We start from the raw sequence: 25,603 nt of genomic DNA, 5'->3' as shown, positions 1-25,603 counted from the left end.
CTGAAAATCTTGTTATGTTTTCGACGATCTGTATATATACATAGATTGCATTATATTTTTAATTTAGTGTGTATTAATTCTTGGTATGCATTTCTTATAAATAAAATGAATAAATATAGACGTATTTCGCCTACAACAGTGAGAAATGCACATTCCTCAACTCGCTGCGCATATGCATATAATCCCACTAAAAGAAATTTATGTATAGTTCTGCCGTTTCACTACCAGAGACTGTAATTCATGCAGCGTACTTTTGACTGAATTTTTCCCATGTTCGTCGACGATCAGCCTACTCATTTTTTGATCTATAACTACAGGTACAACTTCTTCTTTGGCGGCTACTGAAGTACAGGGACGACAATAGAACTCATGCTCGCATACCTCAGCAGTGATAGATACTAAAGTTGTTAATGATAATATACCGACATCTTGCTGTTTTACCGATATAATTACTAACCAGTCGCCTGTGATGATTCCTATGTTCGCCGTAGGAAATTGCAGAGGACGTAAGAAACATTCTGTTTTTTTGACAGGTCGGTATTTCATACCTTGATACACAAAGTTCTTTTTAATGTCGTCATTCTGTCTTTAGCCAATGGTTTTGACTTTATTTACGAAGGTTTCTCTAAAAATTTTATTTACTTCTCACATGAGTCACGTAAGCTGACCGAGAAAGCCGAAATTCATGACACAGTGTACCTCGAAATGATCGAGTTATGCACGAAAAAGAGAATGTTAATTGGTATAACACTATTAGGAGGGTTAGTTTTGTTCTATAGTTCTTTGAATATTAACATATCGTTAGTATGGTTATTATAAACGTATTAATAACATTATATTTATTATTCTAGATTAACAATACTGGTATTAATTGTTGAAAGCCATTGGACAGAAAATCCCAATAAACTTTATTTAGAAAATTTTGAAAATAATACAAGATGCATTTCTGGAGATGAATATGAAGTAACATCAGAATGTCATCCATGTTCTGCTTTTGAAATAGCAAGTAAAAGCATTGATGTATGTGTTTACGCCAGATACAAGGAAGTTCTGAAATGTAAAAGCGGAGAGGCTATAACAAGAAGGTAATTCATTTTCTGTACTCTTGCTAGTTTTTTTTATATATAGTTTTATGAAGAATTGCACAAATATTGTAGTAAATATAATACATACATTTAATTCAGTTGTGACAGGGTAGCTTGGTTAGAGGAAAGAGCATTTTGGAAGTTTGAGACAGTTATGTTTCTTTTGGCATTAACTTCCTGTATCAGTGTTTATTGGAGAGAAAATGTCCTGAGGCAAAGGATAATAAGAAAAGTAGCCAGGCAACTGAGGGCTAGTGCATAGTATAATAAATAGCATCTTTTATTTCTTTTATTTGTGCTTTTATGATATATCAGGAAGTTTAAAAAAATGAATGAAGTGTATTTGGAAGTATATTCTTTAACAGAATTATGTCTAGTTCCAATAGAAACAATAATAACATTATTTACTGTAAAATACTGCAATTCTAAAATTAATATTAAGCTTGTACCAAGTGAACAAAAACCTCTTGAACGAGTATATACTATAAATATTTCCACTTTTGTTTATGAAGTTATGGATATGAATAAAATTCCATATCCAGCACTATCATGTGAATTGCCAATTATCGTTATAAATAAAACTAGTTGCATCGCAGGGCTTTGCGCGATTCTGCGCGAAATAATCAAAGAAATCACGGCAGAATGTCCGACACATTACTGTCGAAAGTTATTAGGGTTCAAAGAATCCTGTTTAACTGCTTGTTCAGAATCAAGCGTTTGGACGAAATTTTGCGAGGTAGATTTGGTACTGACCGTAAAATTTCTACACATGGATGATGCAAAACAAAGCAAGTTACCTTCCAGCATGGCCAGATTTGAATATCACATGTCGCAACCAGCTAGGCTGCACAATCTGTATAAATATACCAGGTCGAAAAAATATTTTGACGAGAACGTAATTTCACAAGATGGAACGCCAGAACATACATATGCTGAAGGTTCGTACGTCACTCTAGCAGATATAATTATATTTGTTTGTACTCATATTTTATTGAGTGTATTTTCGAGCGAAACTACAATGCAGCTTCTTCCATTAACCGTTAAATGGTATAAAAGAATGATCGAAGATCAAATTATACTCGACTGTCTCGAGTGTTTGCCATTATTGAAGAGTCAAGATACGACTAAATTCAATTACACGTTTCCTGATGTACCAAATCAAAGTCTGTATAAAAGTGATCCGAAAAGATATAAACCGAAAAGTCGCGTTTATACGAGACAAGAAGATGTGGAGTACTCGTTGCAATTGTTCAAAACCTTAAACATACAAACCAAACTAGACTTGGAACCATTTGGTGCAGAATTGAATCTTGATTGGTCTTTGGTACCGTATGACGCTACCCCAGAAGGTGGTGCTTTGCCACTTGCGCGCTTAAGAAGGAAACACGAACAATTAGAAAATATGTGTAAACCGGTGATGAAGTTGGCAAAAACGGGAGATGTAATAGTGGACTTTTGTTCTGGTAGCGGTCACTTGGGTATCTTAGTCGCGTACTTTCTGCCATATTGTACCGTTATATTATTGGAGAATAAAGAAAAATCGTTGAACAGAGCCAAGGAAAGAGTGAACAAGTTAAAATTAACGAACATAAAATTTTATCAATGTAATTTAGACTATTTCAAAGGACACTTCGATATTGGTATGTCGTTGCATGCGTGTGGAGTTGCAACTGATTTAGTCATACAACAATGCATCAAAGAAAAAGCTATTTTTGTGTGTTGTCCGTGTTGTTATGGATCATTACATAATTGTCATCATTTAACATACCCAAGGAGTAACATTTTTAGGGATGAAATAGATCAGGAAAGTTATATAATTCTTAGTCATGCTGCAGACCAAACACATGATGAGAAAAATGTTAAAACAAATCAGGGATACGAGTGCATGGCTATTATCGATACCGATAGAAAGTTATTGGCCGAGCAATTTGGCTATAGAGTGTATCTTTCGAAATTCATACCGAACACGTGTACACCTAAAAACCATATATTAGTAGGTATTCCTAAAAAAGAAATTGTAAACGTCGAATGTGTAAGTTAATTAAGTTACATATTCGTGAATTCTGTATTTTACAATGAGATGGGAAATGATGATCAATTTAAAAATTATCCTTGTTGGTCGAACGATTTTTAAATAAAAGCATATTTACTTATCTAAAAAATAAAGTGTTTTTTTGTCGGTATATTAATCATATCGGTCGATATAAGTACGAAATGAAGAATGTGTGTGAATCTGTGAATAAAAGTGTGAATTAGTTAAGTTACATGTTCATGATTTCTACATTTTATAATGAGATGAGTAATGATGATCAATTTAAAAATTATTCTTGTTGGACGAACGATTTTTAAATAAAAGCATATTTACTTACCTAAAAAATAAAGTGTCTTTTTCTTAGTATGTTATATTATAACGATCGATATAAGTACGAAATGAAAAATTATAATAATATTTAGCTTAAACTATTAACAAAGTGCGTTAATATTGTTGTGCTAGTTTTATTAAATTGTACGAAGAGATTTTATTGGTATGTACAAAAAAAGGAGGAAAGAATTATATAGTATATAAATTATTAGTGTTATGTCAGTGTCTTACACAGTTGTTTGATCTATTATTAAGTAGCTAGGGACAACATGAGAGAGACAGAAATGAAAAAGGTTTTACCTTTATGTAAATATGTTATAGGTATGTCAAGGAACTAGGGAATATTTACTTTTTGTTTGCTATATCACTACAAGCACTGAGTATATGTTTCCTTTAGACAATATTGAAATTTAAATATTCTTTTGCTTTTATTTTACCGTTTAACATTTTTCAACACTTAATTTTGGTCTTTTAATAAAATGGCTAATGGAGAACGAAGATAGAAGTACCATTTACACATTTCATGTCTTTAAGATTGATTTTCATGTACTATTTACAATTTCAGTCGTACGAGCACAGATACACTACCACAGAGTAGGTTAGCTGTATCTGGTATTCCTTTCACTTAAGTAGTAAGCTTATGTTTAATTAACTTCACCTACAAAGCTTCGTCCCCGTGTGAAAGATAATACTTAACATCAAGAGATCTTAATAATTGTTATAAGCTAAACTAACTTTGTGGATGTAGCGCAATGCACGTAGAAGTTCATAGACGTACTTTAGTATTTTTCTCAAAGGAATTTAATTATATTAATGAAAAATCATTGAAACTTAAGATATATCGTTCATAGAAAAAATTATATTCTATGTTTAGAAATCATGAATAAACAAGCTGTCTAAAGACCTGCCCTAAAACGTTACACTATTTCGCAAAAGACAATCCTCGTAGCTCCATTATAAACAACAAATATAAATGTTTAACATAATATTTAAACTTATATAAATCTGTGTGTATAAAAGAAGAAAAACGATTTGAATTAGTTAATTAAATCGAAAAAAATAACATTTAAGAAACTTTTTCCCAACAGTATACCTGTTTTAAATAAAATTTACGACTACGAAGAATGTTTAACAGGTCTTTTTTGGCAGTTTGCTTCTTTTCTCACACATCCGAATTTCTTACCAACTTTTGGCTTTATAGCATAAATAATAATACGAAACAGAAGAATTTCACTTTATTCAATGTAAATTTTTATCGAAGATTTAAAATGCAGGATCAATTGATATACCCATTGATAATTTCAAATACAACACACGAATAAAGAAGATTTGAGCCAGCCCAATCATTGTACTTTTCATTTATAATTAATTTTATCGAACGCTGATCACCATAAGGTAAATCAATTGGTCCTTTTTACTTTTTACCTAGTTAAAAGATCGACGTGCCAACCACAACACAACAAGCACAGTGCTTCTAACAAAGTACTTATTTTCATACCGTATATTGCTTAATTTAAAGAGCTTATAAACACGGCATTCTCAACAATTTAGTATACATAGAATTCCGAATCTTTCGAATTCTTATTTCATTTTTCGAGATTTTCCAAATTACATATCACTTCTTAATGTGTATATTCTAATAAAATCTCGTTACATTCTCATGGCGTTATAACGGGTTTATAAATATTTTTATTAGTTGAATCGAAATCAAACTACATTGCAAAACTATTCAATCTTATATTGAAATGATCACGATCAACAAAAATAATATAATGATAAATAACTAATCAACGAATTTTATTTGATTTCGTCTAAGATATTGTGACGAAGAATAATGTGATATTATCGACATCATCCTAAAATACGAGCCTACTTAAATACCTAACGACGATTTAAATTCTTTTTTTAAACGCGTACTTGAATTTAAGGTGGCACGTCTGAAAAGAGAGCGTCCGGTTTAGAAGCCCGTTAATTTATTAATCTATACAGAACTGATAATAATTAGCGTTTTCGAGTTTTTTTTTTTTAATAGTTTGAGAAAATGGATCACGACTCTCCGTTGCCACTGTCGTCACCGTCTTCGTAGTCACTGGCGCTCATTTGTTCGTCATCGTCGTCGTCGTCCAGCTCGTACTCATCATCATAGAAATCCGTCATGTCTAGTTGTTGTTCAGCTGGCCTCGCATGAGTCTTGATGCAGTAATCTTCCAACGTTACTGGTACGACGATCCCCTCTTTCTCAGCTTCCATCTTTGCTGCTTGTGCTTGTTTTCTGTAATCAACCAACCACTTCTTGGATGTACGTGCGTTGCTTTGCCTGACCTTCGTATCTTTTCTCAAAAAAGAATAATAACACGAGTGTTTTGCTCGTTCTTTAACTTGCAACATTTTAAATTTACAAGGCTTTACATCGCGATAAATTTGATATTACACTTCGACGTACGTGTTTGATCAGTATTCTATGTGATAAGGTAGCGCGAAGAGATAAAAAAGGGAAGTATTACGTGCAGGATATATGGAAAAATCTGTAGGATGCGGAATAGATCAATATTATTGTACCTTATGATATTTTCATACTCTTTGTCTTTACCCTTGGAGTCGCGCCAGCGCCTATACATCACCGAGGCATCCACGTTGGCAGGGCTATATGTATTGGGCTCGTTCAGAAGCGAAATCACGGACAACAGGATCGTCCTATTTCAAAACGAGAGTTCATTTGTCGTTTCTCCGCGTTACTTCTTTACATTTACAGTAATCAACAGCAAGATGCAAAGTATGTGTTTCAACATATGCCAAGAGTATTTAACATTCAGCTTTGGATCAGCTATTCCTACTTGTGATGCTCACCTGACATTCTGTGTTGGATTCCACCTCTCGCATGGCAGTTCTCCACTTTGTGGATCATCTACTGGTGGATGCAGGATTGATATGCATAGATCTCCATTCTGCAGGACATGAACAAAATCTAATTACCTAGATGCTCTTTTCATATTCAGATTGAAAAGTACTAATAACGGAGAACGTTCTTCGAGCAATAAAGATATTCCGTTACTTTCAATGGTTAACGCATACATATCCAGATCTGGGAAACAAATTTTCAAGGACATAGATCGACTTTGCCAAGAAGAGAATTATTTGATCGTAGAAGGGGGAAGGAGGCGAGTTCCGTGTTAATCGTCCCTGAAGGCGCATTGCCCATAGGAGAAACAAGCCTCGTCCGGGTCGAAGGATAAAACCTCGTAACGTCTTTCGCGAACCTGAAAATCCTTGCTCAGTCCTCTTTACGCGCCATATTCGGAGCTTCAACTACGAACGTATACGCGTTTCCTCTTTGAAACACGCGCAAACATGCGACGCCTCTGATCGCAGAAACCTCTTGCTGTTTCTTTTTCTCTTGATCGTGTAAGAAAACCAGACGACCAGAACGAATTCATAAACCGAGGCTCTCGTAATATATCAGTTAAACAGAGGAAGGAAATGGCCGCCATTGGATGAAACCGCTTCCCATGGGATCGGTTAATCGATGGAAATATTTGATGGTACCAAATGATTAGCGTCGAGACCAACTTGAACATGTATTTTTAAATCCGAATTCAACAAAATACATAAAGTTCACTTTATAACGTTCCAACAATATTTCTGAATAGAGATTGTAGATATTTATGCAAAGTCATATTTGTACGAACGAATGTAAAAATATGGTATCTGAGCAGATACGAAGAAGGCAAAAAACATGATAAGCGATTTAAAAAAGAAATAATTAACTACATGTTCATAAAAACCGTTCTCTTATTTGGTTGTGAGATCAAAATATATATTTTTGCATCTTGTTGAACATTTCAATAAATCACGCTTTATTAATTGTTCGTGAGATCTTAAGAACTCCTCAGCTATCTTCAAGAAATTTATATTTATAGATCTAACGAGAAACTAACAAAAAAGAACTTGTCACGTTATCACGTGCTTTTCATACTTGTTTTACCTATTCAATACTATAAGAAATCAGGTGCTTTGGATATTTTATACATGTTTTTGTATATCGCTTTGCAGAGATGAAAAGGTTCATCATACTTGCTAATAAACTAGAAAATGCTTATACTATAAAACATAGCATAAAACACACGATATATTCGCAATACATTTCTACAAGCGTTCGAATATTTTCGTGAACAACTACATTATCGTAGATTTCCAAAGTGCGATATATTTGATTCGTTTCGAGAAACTTGTCGTCGCAGAAACGATTTGATTTCAAAGAATCGTGATTGTACGCGTCTTTCATCGAACTCACCGTTCGCCAACTACGCTTCCGCGGAATATTGGATGCAAATTTTCTGACGCAAGGAGATGTTTGCTCTCGAAAGTTGAGCAACAACGACTCCACGTTCTACGCTCGTCGCTCTCTCGATCGAGGTGGTTCACCGATTTAAGCAGACGCGGATATGATTGTATGCAAATCTGATTTACGTGTTATACGTATACACAGGGTGAATTTATCTGCTAATGAAAAGCGTAATGGCCACGGAAACGTGACAGTTAATTAGATTTAATCGATAGGTTACGTACAGCCGTAACAATAGGTAAAATAACGTGGCCATTGAGAGGAAGTCGTGTGCAGTTTCTCGTCTGTCAGCCGTTGCCAGCCGACCACTTCCGCATCCAGTCAGTCGAAACGTCTACTAATCTACTTGGTAATCTCGATTAGCATTTACACGGGCGACTTCGAGCGTCCTATGTCTTTGTGCAACTCTCGTCCCGGTTCACTGAAGCGTTTAAACCTGATCGATCGGCATAAGAAATGGCTACGTATATCGAAGTCAACAGCGTGGCATTCTCGCGCTCTTGCCAATTAAGTGCCTGCGCGAGATTCGAGTACGTGTAAGTTCGCGCGTATTTTCCACGCTTTTCGTACAATTCGTCCGCAGATTACTAACTTGTGAGTAACTTGTGACTCTTAAAGAGTTTGCAAAGTGTTTCCTAAAAAGTTGCAGAAAGTTTTAGTTGAGGATTTTTAATACCTATTTATTTTTGTTTTTGCGGCTGATTATGGCTTAATCGATAGAGTAAATTTTTATAAAATATCGATTACTATTTAAGCTTGTCGAGGTCACCTAGTTAATTCCTTATAACATGCTTTTTGCTCTAGTTTGTTGAAATATTTATGGGTAACGATTGCAAAGATCCCGCAATGCGTGGACTGCAGCGTGGGCATTTCTTTGAAGTAGAAATAATTTTTTATTTCAAATAAATTCACTTCGACGTAGTATAAATATCTGTATATACTTGATCGTTGCTTGGAAATGCAAATTTTTTGGCTTTTCATTATGCATAGTACTTGGAACGTTAGAACTACCTATTTTTTATGTATACCTATATATGTGTATTATATTTAAACGATTATAATTAAAATGTTACGATAATAATAAAGTAGATATATATACGTAATCACGTTTTGGTATCAGAAAGAGTGTTAGTTTCGTCAGAAGAATCAGATACGTTTCTGATAATTGTAGAAACAACGATTTAATCTGTTGCCTTTGAATTTTCTTGAGGACTACAAACCATTTAAATATTCTATAAAACTCGCATTAATCGAAACTAATTTTCATTCTATGTCAGCAGAACTATATTTAGAATTCAAAGTAAACGTCGTTGCAGATACTAAATATTTTCTTCGAGGTGAAATCGTAATTTTTACTATCAGTATGATTCAGACGACTTGATGATTTTAGATTACGAGTAAAACGAGTAGTAAAAAAAGTAAATCTATCATTCTGATAAATTACTATTATGATGGATTACTAGTTCTGGTAGTAGTTACTAACGTTAAAGTCAAACACAAACCGTGTCAAAGAAAAACCATGAAGGTTTTCAGGATTATGTAATATCGGTAATATCTAAATAAAAGGAGAGTACAATATATGGAGGAACATGGCGAAAAGTCACAGCTTGAACATTGTAAAAGAGGATCGTGGTTCAATAAACGTTGGAAAACACACTATTCATGAAATAAATCGAACAATTCCACGAAACATTATGACTTTCGAGGTATCGGATCGATCACGGATTAACCATCTCCTCCAGGTTCTTAGAAAGAGAACCGCCTTCCTGCGATTAAACTTTCACTGTCGTCTGTTTTCCGCATCGTGGCGTCATTGTTTACTGTGTAAAACCGCGCCATGGAGAACACGATCGTTTACCTTACGATCGACAGCGATTCTTTTACGCGCAAAGATAAGAAGATAGGTAACAGAAAGAGAGTAAAAATAGATTGCAGAGGAAAATTTACATGTTATCGAGTTGCGGATTTTACGAGCGCGAAAAAATGGAAGTAGGTCGTTCGACTTTCACGGAAATCGGAGCTTGCAAAATCTTCCGATTCGCGTTGAAGTTGCACGCTGTCAGCTCAAGATCCACCGTCACGCAGATAAGGGCTTGAATATTTCTTTTTTTTTTTTTCTGCTTTCCCTACTTTCCATCGAGCACGACTGTTCGAACGGGAACGAGGCAGAAGGATGCAAGAAGATATATTCGTGTGGTAAGCACGCTCTTTGTGGACAAAAGCATGGCATGCCGCAGTGCCGTTGGCGAATGGCCAGCACAGAGGAGGAGAGAAAGAGAGGGAGAGAATACGCCTTTCTGGTTCTCGGTCTCCTCCGATTCCCGAAAATTCGCGGCCACTACTGCATCCAGAAAATGTCTTTCGATATCATTTACGCGGCTAGTAAGATGATTCGAATTGATTTGTTAATCGCTTAGTGTACATGCCTGTGGTATTTCAATTTCGTCAATTATTAAGAGTCCATTGGTCTTTATTTAGAAAGAATATTTTTTCCTAATCTAATTCAATTTGAAGATAAAAGATTTGTCAATTAACGAAATGGTTCTCCAAGATTTTAAATTTACAAACACTGGTTTTATCGTTGCATATTGGCTTTTAAAAGTCAATTTAACATTAATATCAAATTTTCGACGTGAAATGAAGATCAAACGAAGCAAACGAGTGAAACAAATCGCTATTTATGATTCATTTCTTTTTTATTTGCGTAAAAAGTCACAGTCTCGTAATTACAACGAATAAAATCACTGTAGTCTGATTTATCTACGTCCGCCTAATTAAAATGTAGTTTGCGTCAAATATGAGCAAACGTTCAGATATCTTTGAACGATAGCGAGCTACAACTTTGATCAATATTTTGCAGGAATACAAATCCAGACGCCGGAAGAAATATGTCAACTAGAAGAAACGATCTTTTTTTGCAAAATGATCTTTTTTGATCATGTTCGCGGAATAAATTTTCTTAGAGTGCGTCACGGATGGAAGTTCGTGGCTGGCAAGAACCTGGAGAAATCCAGTTGAAAGGAAAATAGAACAGCGATACGTCAGGACGGATGCGCTTCATTTTCAACGACGTGCAACAGGTCGCGAGATTTCTTGCCGGATTATGGTTCGAACACACGACAAACTTTTATCTTTGAACCGGCCCCTGTTCGCACGTTGTACTGGTTTGACGCTTATACGCTTCTACGAAGCGAAAATAAAGCCTCGCTTTTGATGCGCGTTGCCCGAAAATACCTGATTTAATTATACAGCGCGAGTTTAGATATAATAAACACGGACGCCTCTTTTTCGTCGGCTCTTGTTAGTATGCGATCCAAGTACCAGAGAGCGATTTGTATCGAGCTGTTTCAATGAGCTTCTATTGCCACTTATCTTCTACTAATTAGTCGCTTACGGTTGGTACGTTAGCTACTGTACGTGTTATATATTAATTAATTGGTCACCTTGTGCAGTTCGATCAGAAGGTTAACTTTTTTATTTTATTCTGAAAGCTGTGATAGAGAAACGTTTCTCTATTATTAATTCTTCGCTTTTTGTCATAACAAAGACCAAATGCTGTGTTAAATTCAATCTGAAACGAGGAATATGTGCGCGTTACTCCAGTTCTCTGTTTAATTGTATTGAATAGGTAACATTTCATAAAATTTATATAAGCTTTTAAAACGTGGCTGGAGACACGTATATTTTAAGACTTTAAGGCTTCGACATTGAGTAAACACACTTAATACATTCACTGCTATTAAAGATATAGCTCTTTACTTTTTTTTATCGGAGATCTCATCAGATTAATTAACATTTGTCCAACTTCGTAATTTGTTATTTCAGAGTCTCGTAGCTACTTTAAATAATTAAAGCAACGTAATATGTTCGATAGAATAAGTTAAACATACTTGAAGTCACGTGTGTTCGGTCAATTAGTATTTATCTACTTTTAATTATCGTTTTTTATTTATATTAAGCAATATTAATTATTCATAAATATTTATTAACTGCGTATGTTTGACTAAGATTAAAGGCCGACATTCGACTAAAGAACTTCCTTTCAATGTATATTCTATGCATTTACACTAATTTGCAAGTATCCAAATATCTGTGTATAACAATATAGAATAATACATATGTTGGACAGTACGTGAGATAAGATAATGTGACTTCGATAGAGAAAAAATACTTGGAATTGCGACGTTTTCAAGAGTAACCACGTCGCCGTTGTCGTCAGCATTTCGTGCGAGCAAAATACCGAAAGAGTAAATTTTTAAAATTAGCGATGCAGGCAGGAGAAGAAGAAAGAGGCAGAGAGGCGAAGAGTATCTCATCGAACGAGGTGAGAACCTTGCTGAGCACCGATCAGCCTCGAAAATAGACCCCACGATCGGAACTATCGCGAGAACTATGCAGAGGCCCGTAGTTCTTCTATGTTCTCGTAAATCGCGTGGAATTAGGTTTACCTTTATTTTGGTTCAAATCGATCACGGAAATCGAAAATACAATTCGATCATTGCCAATGTTACCGCTCTATTTTAATAGCGGTATAATCTAAGAAATTACGAGCGATGGCAACGTCTGCGATATACGATGTTCAATTTAATCTAAAATGCGACGAACAGTGGAATTATTTTTGACGAGGTGACTGAACCACTTTCGCGCTTCCGATGACGGTGAATCACAGCGAGATATGTAGATGCGGAGGAGAAACTCTGCTGACCGATCCAAACAGGAAACCTCACAGACGATCAACGCTTCTAAATATCTTGACAAAACGCGTAGGCGTGCGTGCCATTTAACTCGACTGGTCCGCGTTTTCGAGATATTTATCCGTTCCATTTCTCTACTTACGTACTCGAATAAATATTAATCAAGAAGAAAGAAGATAAGAAATGTATAAGAAATACGAAGATAAGATACAATCACGTTCACGAACATGTATGAGTAAAGTACAAAAGCTTGTGTATACCGATTAAGCTTCCAGAAGAATTATCTCGAATTAAACGACCCTCGTAAGCTCTCCGCATGACGACTGACTATTTTTTAAACGAACAATTACAATGATACAAGCGCAAGAGCAAACTCCTTTAAGACAAGTAGCTGATTTTCGTGGTGTTTGGAGAAAGCTGCGCGAGATTCTTGTCCCGTTAACTGTTGCGAACTGTTTGCAACATTCGCGATATTTTATCTCAACTGATTCGTATCCAGTAAGTTACTTTTCGAAGATATTCACATATATTAAATAATATAAAATTTATTTGTATATTTCTGTAACTAATATCTACGTCGACATATTTCTGTCAAATTAAATTAGAATAAAGTAAAAATTACAAAAGATATATTATTGTATAGCGACGAAATAATTCCGGGCAAAAATTCACAGAAACTCGCATAGCACGGATCATTTTTCTTTTGACATATATTTTAGGAAGTACGTCTCTAAGCAACATACGCTTTGAATCTTGCGCCGGTCTCTTTTGATTCTTGAGACACGAGATTTTGTAAACCGTACTTATTTCGAAACTCGTAACGAAACTAAACGTTAAACCTGGTTTATTGACAGTAACGGAATATTAAGCAAATTTAAATGCAAAATAAATGTTTACATTTCTTTGTAGTTACTTATAACTGTTTATTAGTCAGTATGTTTTTAGAATAAAATCTCGTTATACGTGTCGAAATCGAGCTTGGCTTAGATTAGGTTAAAATCTTTTCCGGGATGGGGTGCGGCACCCTTTGCCGCAAGCGCGTTTACTTCATAGCGAAAATCTTGAAAATATATGTCAAGGTTGAAATCGCAAAGACTAAATTTTCTTTTCTAAGAAGATTATTTTTATAATATTTCAAAATCGTCTGTCTCATGAACCAAAAAAGACTGCCGTGAAATTCAAAGCGTGTGTTACTTAGAAACGTATCCTCTACGATATATGTCAAAAGGAAACTAACTCGCGCTATATGAATTTTTCCTCGCTTTTACCTAATTCCGTTAAAAACGAAATTACGCATTTTGACCGATTAGGTAAAAAAGAATTAAGGTAGCGATTTTCGATCTTTAAATATATTATATTTGATTCAAGAGAGGGCATTCGCTCCGACTAGTTATTATTATTTTTATTTGTCAATCTAAAAGAAAAGCGGTCGTCAGTGCTGCTAACCGAATAGTCAGACATTGCGTGTTCTAAAAATTCGTGCGCTACTAGTTGAAAATTGTGGCGTTAAGGGGTTAAATAGTAGATCGAAGTCCTAAGCGCGACCTTATCCCAGAGCGTTTCCACCTTACGGCCTTAGAGTCGCTCGTAAACGGCAGCACCTATACACGCGTAATTTCTGTCGATATACCAACCGCCGACACAGTCGAGTAAACCTGCGACACACGTATACACGCATCTCTCTTCTCATCTACAAAGGCGGAGAGCCAGATAGACGGAGAAGTAGCTGGCGTAAGCGCGGACAGGGAGCAACATGAGAGCGAGCGTGAATCTCTCCTCTCTCATTCTCTCTAGTGCTCTGTATGCTGGTGCACGTACAGCCGGTCAGACGTTTTACGGTTCGTCGAATCTTAAGGCGACGACCTCTCCGCGCCGAGGGCAAACGAGCCTACGGATTTTGTAATGATTCCACCTCAACGCCGTTCTTCGAACGGCGTATCTGACTTCCACTGCTCGAGGAAGAAGTGGGTGTACCAGGGTCAAGCCGTGCTTGTGAAGAGATGCGCCGCATCAGTCGTCATGTCACGGAATATTGAAGCGCTTCGGTTGATAACGAGGTGCATTCGATACAAAGTGGCACAGAAATAAACGAAGTGCACGCTGTCGCACGAAAGCCGGGCGTCTGCTTATTTTTAACAACATGTACGTAGCATATACATTATACATCATAGCTGCGTATGATCGTGACGCGATTAATATTGATTTTCAAAAACTAAGGTGCAATAACGAAACTGGTACTTGTAATCGTCCAAGCTTATAGAACTATTTTCTTACTTGGCAAAACTTGACGGATCTTCTAAACATATAGAAAGACTTTAGGTGTCGGTACAAGCAGTCAGATTATATTTAAATGGTAAACACGTGTAGTAGTATATGTATACAATAAATAGGAAAATATGTTATTGTTGCGTTTTTAATAGGTACTTCGGATTTATAGATCGGTAACTCTATAGAAGACTCTCTAGAATTTTGTAGTCACTCGTATGTATATCTATGTGTCGCACGAGAAGAACGAAGGATGGTGACGCGAATAGATTCACTGAAGGCCTTCGATAACTAGACTACGTACGGAAAAGATCCGCATAGCACTGATCTCTTTCGTTACCTTCGTTACCTTTTTATCTACCGGTGAAAAATTCAAAAAGAAAGCAATAGATCCGTATTCTCTTTGTTTTTCGAGAAAAATGGTATTATTTAGATTCCAGCAAAGAAGTCGTAACTTGTCATTCGACAAACAGTTTCGAGAGAACAATAGCATATCGCCGGTCGTAGCCGAGGAAAAATTCAAGCGAGACGACTATTATTGTCTGGCACTGTCTCGTGTTTAGAGCGAGCTCGTAAGATCCCCCGCGGAGCAAGAAATCTCTCATGCACGTGACTCACGCGGACAAAGAGGTTTCGTGGAAAGTCATTCGGTCGTCATTGAACGTGCCACGGTTACGTAGGATTTGCTAAATTCCGCTGGTCTGCCCTCCTTTTTACTTAAAATCTCTTATCTAGCAGTTTTCAATTTTCGCACTGGCTCACGGAATCATTCGAACGCTTGTAGAAACTTTTTACGACTTTATATATTATATATATATATTTATATATATTATACGAAACATTTTGAAATTTTGTTTACACGTTGAGCCGAAGTCACGAACGTTCAGTGTGATCGAATGGCTTTTCTTAACGCGTGAAACGCTCGACGTCAACGCGAAGTCACTCGCCTCCAGGAGCGGCCACGATGAACCGTGAAACCACCATGGAGTATGGAGTTATCCGTATTCAACGTGTTAAGTAGCCAAGTCCTGTAGCGAAGTCTGAATTGATTATACCGATAAAATTTCAAACGGGTCCGAAAACGTATACACCCGCTGGTCTCTTCTATGAAACGTGATAATTAACCTAGATTTCAATTATCAAGGGAACGATTAATCGATTACAAAGTTGTATTTATGCAAGATTGAGACGTGATGCGTATGAAAAATGTATTGAAATTATTCGCAAGGGTTACCGGGAGGTAATAAATTTTAGTAATTATGTATTAGCCCTTACCGTTTGTATACTTATGTATGACAATTATATAAATTAATCAAATATTATAATTAAATATTTTTAATTGATCGAAAAAGAAGCAAAGATGATAAAAAATCATAAAACTTCGGTTTCCTCGAGCGTTTCAAAATGGTAAATACGAGATTCTAACTAAGGACGGCAGTACTCAAATCGCGTGTGACTTCCATAATGTAATCGTGCGATGTAACGAGGGTACTCTTCCCCCTTTTTACATCGGCGACGAGCGGTCTATCTCGTTGGAGAAACAAAGGCGAGACACGTTGAGTGTCGGTGAAAAAAGAAAAAGAAGAAAAAGAAGAAAAAAGACCGACGAGACGTGCAGATGCTTCGATTGACTGATAATCGCGAAGCACTGGTTACAGAGTTCACCGAGGTGACAGACAATCCTCGTGTTCACTCGGGCCACTCCATTATATACTCATTAAACAAATTACTTATATTCTTCTTCGTTGTCACGTTTTTGCGGAGGATTAATCTCGCGAAGGAAAAGGATAAAAAGAATAGTAAAAGAAAAGAAAAAAAAATATATGAGAATGGAAGAAAGCAAGAGGCGTTCGAGTTGATGGTATGTGGAAGTGCATTGGCCTCTGCGCGAGAGCATGGAAATACATAACGTATGAAAAGTATTCATTGCATGGAAAATAGCGTATGCGAAAGCGCAACTGTCGGCGATATTATTCGCACGATGTAACGGAACGAAACTTTCATCGTAAAAAAAATTGGCCGAACAACGATAGAGCTTCTTACTCCACGTAAACGTTCGCTCGTTTCTAAAAATAAAATTCAAATGTACTAATCTTCATAAGGTGCACGACATCGTGATGATCTGACTTGGTGCAACTATCGACCATTGTATAATTAATGCATGTTACTGGACGCGTGAGATTTACGTGCGTTTATTCCCGTTAGCCGCGGCGTATTCGCCTAGTCCCATCCCTTCCAACAAGTGACTGGATACGGATGTCCAACGAGCTTTGGACGGTCGTTGACTCTTTGCTAGTCGCTGAAGGGTCACACGAAGAACCCGTCACAGATGCGCTCCAAGTTGATAAGGTATCTTCGATCGACGGCAATTTTCAGCCCTCGATGGTACGAAACGTAGTTTTTCAGGAAGAGTCGCAATTATAAAAGCGAGATTCGATATCGACGATCGCGAATTGAGGGAGAAAAAAATGTTCTATTACAAGACCAGCGATCTTGCCTGTGACGATAGTAGAGTCGGCTGTCGAAATTACGACCGCTTGATATTCGAAGATTGGAAATATCGAGTACTTGTAGGCGCTGGATTTCCCAGCGAAACGACGCTGCACTTCTGATTGCAGATTTCGCGAGTTCTTCGAGCAACGACGCGAGAGTTGCAACACGCAGGGTAAGGGACAAAGAGGAAATCGGAGAAAACGAAAGGGGATGGTTGACTGCGGGAGAAAGATTCAACCGAGAGAAGGGAGAGAACGAGAGAAAAAAACAGCCGAGCCATACGGAAGGGGATGAAAAGAAGCACGCGGTAGATCGATAATTCCTGTATTTACTCACCTCGTATACATTCGGGTGCCAAACTTTAGTCATAAACCGAATGCTGGGTGGACTGTACGGATAATCGGGCGGGAACTTCATGTGTGCCTGGAACAGAAAGAAAACGGGAGCGCAGGGCGCGCGTTAAGACGATGCTACGTTACAACGGATCGATAATCGTTTATGTAAATTATCACAAAGGCCCTTGTTCAGGGTTCCGAAAATTATTTACAAGTCATTTGCGAATTACTCGACGCGTCCAGAAAAAATTGAACGAACGATAGGCGATACGCTTATGTGGCTCGAGCTCGAGGGAAACGTAATCGCGCGAGGGATGAATTTACCCGGAAAACACCCAAGAACCGAGGGCTTTATAAAGTTCGATTTGTTCTACGTATCGAAGGGATACTCTTGTCGACTTGTAACTACTCGCTGAAACGTCATGGAAGCGAGTCTGTTAGCATCTGTTTGTTTTAATGACAAATAGCAAATTGTGATCATTTCCTGGAAAGACAAAAACCCGTGGGACAAAGGCAATATCGTCGATAATGGACGCGTAATGAATACGTAGCTTTGTTTCGATAATAACCGATGGAATAACGACAAGGTATCAGCAAATCGATGATCATCCGTGTATCGCAGTGAAACATGGCTGAGAGAAGGGACGCGTTCTTCCCTTTCACGGCGCGTTCCATGCACTTGCATTGGTATAGAATGAATCCATTTCGCACACAGGGTGTACATAAGGGTCGTTCCCGACTTTGTTGGCGGACTTTCGTCGATGGTTTGCCGACGGGACACTATATTGATCGCAACCTGGTCATGGCCCAAATATCCACCTCGTCCTCCGGGATAGCGCGTCCTAGAATTAAGTTACTTTCCATTGAGCGTTTGTTTACATTTCTGCGGTAGAATAATTTCTACCATGCTGGCTCGTGTATTTAACTAATTACCCAGAGGTTCGAATTTCAAGTCTGGATCGCGATATTTCCTATTCAAAATCGCGCTTGTATCAGCCTAATGATAATTTTAACAACTCTTTGACGATTTTCAACGACGCAGGATCGTTTGTGTTTTTAATTTTGGAGTTTTCAAACCGAGAGTTTCTTCCTACACTCCAATTCATATAATGATACGTACTTGTGCACAGTACCACGTTATGAGGAGACTTAACGAATCAATTCACAGACGATAGCGCGAGATTCCGAGAAGCTTCTATATGTCGTATATGATCTTGGATAAGGCTACATAAATTTGCAACACTTTAATCTTTAATTTCAATATGATAGTCGGATCCTGTTACAGTATTAATGAAATTTCAAAATGCTCCATAAACGCATAATTAGAAAAGAATTCTACATGCTTCCAAATATTTCTGTGAGCCACTGTACACGTAATGACATTGCGAGTGAAGATAAGGACAAAGATAAGGCACAATTACAAGTTAGTAAATGAATTGGAAATAGTTGCTATAGTATTCTAAGCAGCGTTGATTTTGTTGCACTTTCCAACGTGACATGGGAACATTGATCGTGCTTATCAGTCACTAATCTCACATGACATCGACGAAAGGTATTCGCGGAATCGAGGACGAGATCGATTATTCATGCAATTACACGACCATTCTTATGTTTCCTGAAACAATGCAAAAATAACAGTAAAAAAAATCGAGATTTATATCGTTTCGATCGAGAACAAAAAATACGTGATACGATTGGAAAAACAAGCAGAGGAGAAACGATAATTCCGTTCGATTATATCAGACGGAACAAACGAGTATGTGCGTTGAGTTCTTCAATAATGTAACGCTCTTGACACGTGACAGGGACACATTACTTTGACAATAAAGTAATGAATGATAAAAAAAAAACATATGTGCGCAATATCAATAGCCATTATAACGCATATATATATTCGAATAGTAGAGTTACTGCGAATCATTGAATAGAGAATTTACTGCGAATTTCTATACGTTTATGGTAATTTTAAAGATACGAAACATACAATGCATATAATACATAAAAACAAATACTTAAGGACCAATACTCGTTATGATATTAGATTCTCCTGTAATACTAGAATCTACTCTTTTTATTATTTTCATCCCATCAAAAATTCGCACCATGTCGCGATATTATTTTTTTACAGTATTAAAACCGCAATTAATTATATTTAAAAATAAAATTTACAATTACAATACTCAGAAAAATGCACGAAAAATTTGTATTTTATCCGAAAAACAAAGGAGCCTCCAAACTTTTCAGCAGAACAACAACTGAATTTAAATGACTGTTATAGTCCACAAACTAGAACCCAAAGATTATACGACAAGGGTTAAGTAAGAAGGGTTTAGAAAATAAGAATTCGATTGCGTAAAAGATATCTGGGAACAGAGCAAGTTGAAAGATGGCCCATTTTCCGTTGTCGCGATATTTCAAAGGGTCGTTTACTTGTCGCTTTTCCGCCCGTAGAGTCGACTGTATCGCGTGACCTATAAATTTTCTCGACCTATTTCTACGATAAGCACTTGACGGTCACCCCTTAGATGGCACTGCACGACATGGTTACCATCACTCCTTGAAAACTTCGCGCCGATTCAGAAGGATCAAGAAGTGACCCAAATCAGGAAGACAGGCATCGTGTTCCCTTGAAGACGTACTTCGATCAACGAGGTCACTTAACATTCTTTATCGAAGGAATTTTTTTACTCGAACTATATTATAATTTATAATATTCCAATAAACGAAGGTCGCAGATAAGGTATATATCGTACTCTTAAATGAAAGGACATTTTAAAAATTCCACATATTATCAACCAATTCCGCATCAAAGTTATCTTTCCATTTAATTTTCAGATTAAATGTCAGCCTATTTTCTATTTCCCTCCTAAACTCCCAATTATGCAGATTAATATTAATTAAACCGAGCTAAGCTAATATTACTCGTTCCTTATTAAAAAAAAAACTCAATTATTCTATATCAAGACCAGTATGAAACATTTTTCATTTTTTACAGAGCAGCAATTTCAAAATTCAATATGTTATCAATTAATTTTATGTTAGCAATTGTAAAATAAACAATCATATTGTTCCTAGCACATTGTGTTCCGTGTTTTCTCAATACGAGAAACTTTAGTTGTCATCGCGCCAAATGTGCAATAACTTTTTCAACTGACGATAATATTCGAATAGAAGAAAGAAAGTATCGTGGATCCGTGGTATTACCGAACACATATCACACGTGCAGCAGGTGAGAAGAGGAAATGCGTGGCAACAGGAGATCTGACGTTGCAACGTGTCGAAATCCTTGCTTGGTTTCGTCGTCAAACGGAAGAAAGAACAGATGGTCTGTATGTGTATTACTACGTAACTTCATGATTTAATTCGTTACAATTCTATTGCGATATAACTACAGATACACTTATACAAATTAAGTAATGCTCAATATTTTGTCTAAAAACGTTAAAATATATCGAACAGAAATCGGATGAGCGAGGGCCCTCGAACGTTCTCCGCTTTCCAATCGGGAATTAGTCAAATACGTCTACTTCACGAGCTTCCAAACTCAACTTTCTCAAAAACGAAACCTCCAATGCAGTTTCGTTATTCTTGCTTATGGTCTTATTTTGTGCTGTAGAATCTCCTAAGCTTCGCTTGTGCCACGCATTTACGAGCTGTAACTCGAGAACGAGAAAATTAAGCGAACGATATGGAAGAATTGACGCGTCGAGTGATTCTGACGGTGTTTAAGGTTGCTGGCGAGAGTTGCATATCGATTTGACTAACAAGTTTCGCGTTGCCAATCTCTCACTGTTCTGAGGTGAAAGAATTAAGTGGGCCAAAATCAGTGGGAGTGGAGCCGCCAATAGTAGAAAATAAAGCTGGCAACACAAACGTATAAACCGAGAAGACCCATTTATCGGGGTTCGCGGTGACCTGTTTGCGAGATACGACGGTTTTCCTCGGGGAGAAAAATCTGGCTTGTTCATCTCAGTCGGAATGGGACTGGGTGAAAGTCGCTCAGGTGATTCGAGGGATGCCGGCCAAAGATAGACACAAGACAATGCTCGATGGCGTTTTATGTAACATGGCAACACGCGTTACGGCTCGACTTCACTAGGTCGATCCGTAAATCCTTGAAAAAGAAGTGACGGTTTAACGTAAATCGTGAATTATTATTTCCGTTCGGTAAATGGAATTGTCCATGGTGATTGGTGACTGCGCGTAATTGTTCGGACTCGGCTACGATCAGAATTTAATTCGACGAACGAATCTGCGCTCCGCTATGTATTTACGCACATTCCGTGTCGATTAACTCGAGAGCGCAAGAAGAGCTCGATTCGATCGAAGAGGCTCGAGGAGAGCTGCATTTCTACGTGAAATACCTCGAGCTACATCGAAGCAATAATTGCGAACGTGTTAAAATATCGAGTCGTGTCATAATTTTTTAATTTAACTAATCGACAAGATTTTTGTAGCAGGAACGTAAATTCATCCTCCTTTTGTTATATATTACATATATTGTAATACGTATTTTGTATATAAATAACTAATGGTCTATTAGTATAACGATAAATGGAACGATTATACATTTTTTGCAACTATTATACAATTTTAATAATTCAAACAATGCAATCAAGTGAAACAATTCAACTATTTACTTACAACTAGAACTTTTTCGCATGTCAATCAGACTGCATTAACGACTTTACACACATGGCACACATTCTTGCCACGTGCAGCCAAATTTCTACGTAGCAGTACGTATCTCAGTCTAGTATATGTATATTTTCCCAGTTAATCCGCGCTTGTTCAATACCTTAAAATAAACGTTCATTCATTTCACTAATACTTCAAATAAATCTTTTATACGATTTCTTTATGACACATTCACTCAAAATTACAGTATTATATACTGTGGCTCGTGGAAATATTTGGACACTAATAGAAATTTTTAAGGAATATATTATATATGTTATATAAAATATTCTGAAATTTCATTAGCCCTGTAATGAGATACGATTATCATAATTACCTTGGTAAAGTGTAAAACAAATCTGAAAATGTATATGGAAGTTACAAGATATTTACTGCGAATATATATTTAATTAAAAATTAATATGTAAGTTAGAAAACATAGACCACAGTATTCAAAATTTATTAATACGTATTTAATGAAATGATCTTTACCACTAAGGACATGTTTGAGACCACGAATTATATTAACTTTTTACTAAGTATATGTTTGCAATAAACTTCTCATAATTTTTATATACATTGCTGTTAAAAATTCTTAGAACATCATTTACTTTTAACAATGTTTTAATATTTGATAAAGATTACGAATTTCTTAATAACGTTATTCATAGATCAGCATCATATACTTTCTTTAGCGCATAAAATACTAAGTCGAATAATATCTTTTAGCTGTTCGTTAATTATCCTCCAGTATAGGAACAAATATAAACTCACCAAGACTTTTGAGCCAAGATAAACGTTTTAAGATTGATCCTAACTTTTCCCAATATAATCACACTAGTCGTGTCTCATTACACTGCTAATGGAATTACAAAAGTGTTCGTATACATATTTATATTTTGCAAATTATATATTCATAAAAATTATCTATGATATGTATCTGAATACCTTCGTCAGACACTGTTCGTGTAATGGATAAACCGCGATAACCAGGCAGCAACAAAGAACGTGTTACCGTGATAATAACGTGTAACGATACTGTTTACGATAGAGGCGCGTTACGATTATAAAGCGCGGGTTAGAATCTTGCGGAACAGGATTTGCGGCACCCACGTAGATGCTGATCACGTGTACGGTACGATACGATTCGCAAATAACGGTGTGTTGTCAGGCCTGTGCTCGTTGCGACCAGTTACATTGTGGGAAGATAGGTAACGCTCGCGTTACGTGAATAAGCGTTCGTAAATTCATAACGAAGCAGAGAGTGGTTTAGAAAGCGGACGCGAACTGTACAAAAAACCGTATAACCGTGCGGCAACGGTAGAATTCGTTTTCTGCTCGCTAGAGACTAGATTGAAAGCGCAGAATAATAGCGCAACTATTTGCAGCAGCAGATTTAAAAAAGAGAGAAAGAATAAACCAGAAATTGGAGATTGTATTATTTATATACCGTATACTGATATACACTATAGCATATAATACAGTTTTCCAAATTGAATCTACATTATATTGTATACGAGTACCGCATAATACATATATCGAGAACGGTAGTTGGAAAACATTTCTTTAATAACAACAATGATACTGTGTCTCGAGGTGTATTATCAATCACGGGTTACATTACACGTGGAAAAATCCAATAGGAAAAACACTATAGGAAGAGAAAATGAGCATGGAACGCAATCGATCCGGCCGTATTGAGTAATCTTTAATTTTCAGGATTACTCAACGCTGCTTGAAAGTCGCCTTCTGACTTGTGCATGAAAACATTCATCGAATTGTAACGCGGATAGGAAAGACGAGCAAAACAGCGATAACCACTGCAACGCATATTATTTATTGGGGAAATCAACGATCGGTCGCGGCAAAACTACTCACTCACGTTGTTACTTTTCTGGTCAAGGTAATCGTAATGTTTCATCGTGTCATCATCGAACAACCTTCACGTAGGAACGCTGATAGGTGTTCATGTTTTTCAAATATATACATTGTTAAAATTAACGGAAACCGACTTATCATAAAAACAGTATTTTTAAACATACAAAGTCCAGACAAAAGGGAAATGAAGAAGTGTTACAAAATTACCAAAGCAAAATTTATATTACATATAGAAAATTTATAACCATATTTGGCGATTGGAACAATCAAAATAATGTTTTCCGATGAAAAGAGAAATATGCTTAAAACTCTATCGAAAGAGAAAGCAGAAACATAACCAACAAAATGAAAAGTATGCCCGACTGTAGTGTTTACATGTAAAAATGATAAAAAGAATGGAATTTTTATCTCGGCCGAGTTTCCAAAGCGAACAAAAGCTACGAATAATTCTAATAATTACCTTGAAGTATCCTCCTTGGTAAAGCGTATCCGGGGGCCCGAAGATAGCTACTTCCCACTCAAACATGTTGTCCTCGTTAACGAGTTTCACGCGGAATCCCTCGACGGGTTCCTCTTGAAGACTTTTATATTCGAGGGCAAGTGCCCTTAGAGCGCTGCTCGTTGTTTGTGCCATATTTTTCTTCTGGAAATAAAGTCTTCAGCCTGTTCCAGGAAGCGGAACGTCCTAAACCTCCTGAAGTGGTAGCACAGAACACTACAGTCGGACGGACGCCTTTGCGAACACTGCTCCTCGACAGAATCAATTTCCAGCGGGTTTACCAGACAGTGTGCAGCCGTTACTACGATTTCCTTTGTTGCTCCTCGACGCGTCGTGGTCTTTCACTCGCGGCAGGACGTTTTCTATGATTATAGTACGATTTTGCACATCAAATAAACAAAGAAATATGATCGGACCAACAAACTGCGAAGTGCCCCTCCAATCAACAATATACTATTCCCGATGCACGCACCTCTAACAAAACAGCTGACGTACCTTCTGCGTCAGCGTTGCTTTCGACGCAAGCGCACGATGATATTCCCTATTTTTCTTCCGTCTGTCATCGACGATTTTCAAATAACAATATATCCAAAATACATTAATCGTTGTATTTGAATTGATAGAAAAGATTTCTTTTGCGTTATTTTAATTGGCAATTAAAAACTTGGAGCAATTTAATAGACGATTTAATAAATTTCTAGACTTCCTGTTTCCTGATTGGAAAGTACGTCCCCAATCACGTGACGCGTAAAGAAGCGATATATGTACATACGTTACTTATACATACTTATTTGTCGCTCAAATCCTTCGTGCTAAAGGCAGTGCTGACTATATATTTTTGTATTCTTAGTAACAGCAAGGACCAATCAGAGAGAACCATCGTGTAACGTATTCTCATTGGATAACGTTGGACAAGAATACAAAAATCCAGTGTGTATGAAATCTATATACTACATCCTATATGACTGATGCA

The 25,603-nt window shown here is 36.8% G+C and overlaps 3 protein-coding genes across 4 annotated transcripts; 2 read left to right on the top strand and 1 right to left on the bottom strand.

Moving 5' to 3' along the window:
- The first annotated feature begins 537 nt into the window (after positions 1–537).
- Positions 538–1,396, top strand: LOC132908094 (protein JTB). The gene is made up of 3 exons (XM_060961752.1): positions 538–761; positions 852–1,085; positions 1,185–1,396. The coding sequence occupies exons 1-3, from the start codon at positions 706–708 to the stop codon at positions 1,345–1,347; spliced, it is 453 nt and encodes a 150-aa protein (XP_060817735.1). The 5' UTR covers positions 538–705; the 3' UTR covers positions 1,348–1,396.
- Positions 1,397–1,413: 17 nt separating this feature from the next.
- LOC132908074 (glutathione S-transferase C-terminal domain-containing protein homolog) lies at positions 1,414–4,288 on the top strand. Its single transcript, XM_060961702.1, has one exon. The coding sequence runs from the start codon at positions 1,414–1,416 to the stop codon at positions 3,124–3,126; it is 1,713 nt and encodes a 570-aa protein (XP_060817685.1). The 3' UTR covers positions 3,127–4,288.
- Positions 3,851–25,136, bottom strand: LOC132908086 (ubiquitin-conjugating enzyme E2 R2). 2 transcript variants are annotated; one of them, XM_060961719.1, is made up of 5 exons: positions 24,592–25,131; positions 17,578–17,664; positions 6,295–6,392; positions 6,007–6,141; positions 3,851–5,719 (listed from the first exon to the last, which is right to left on the bottom strand). In XM_060961719.1, the coding sequence occupies exons 1-5, from the start codon at positions 24,763–24,765 to the stop codon at positions 5,494–5,496; spliced, it is 720 nt and encodes a 239-aa protein (XP_060817702.1). In that variant the 5' UTR covers positions 24,766–25,131; the 3' UTR covers positions 3,851–5,493. The 2 variants fall into 2 exon arrangements, with proteins under 2 accessions (XP_060817702.1, XP_060817704.1); XM_060961721.1 differs by lacking the exon at positions 17,578–17,664 and having other exon boundaries at positions 24,592–25,136.
- Positions 25,137–25,603: the final 467 nt, after the last annotated feature.

This window comes from Bombus pascuorum, chromosome 6 (genome assembly GCF_905332965.1).
Source record: "Bombus pascuorum chromosome 6, iyBomPasc1.1, whole genome shotgun sequence".
NCBI lineage: Eukaryota > Metazoa > Arthropoda > Insecta > Hymenoptera > Apidae > Bombus > Bombus pascuorum.
This window is presented reverse-complemented; position numbering and strand designations above follow the sequence as displayed.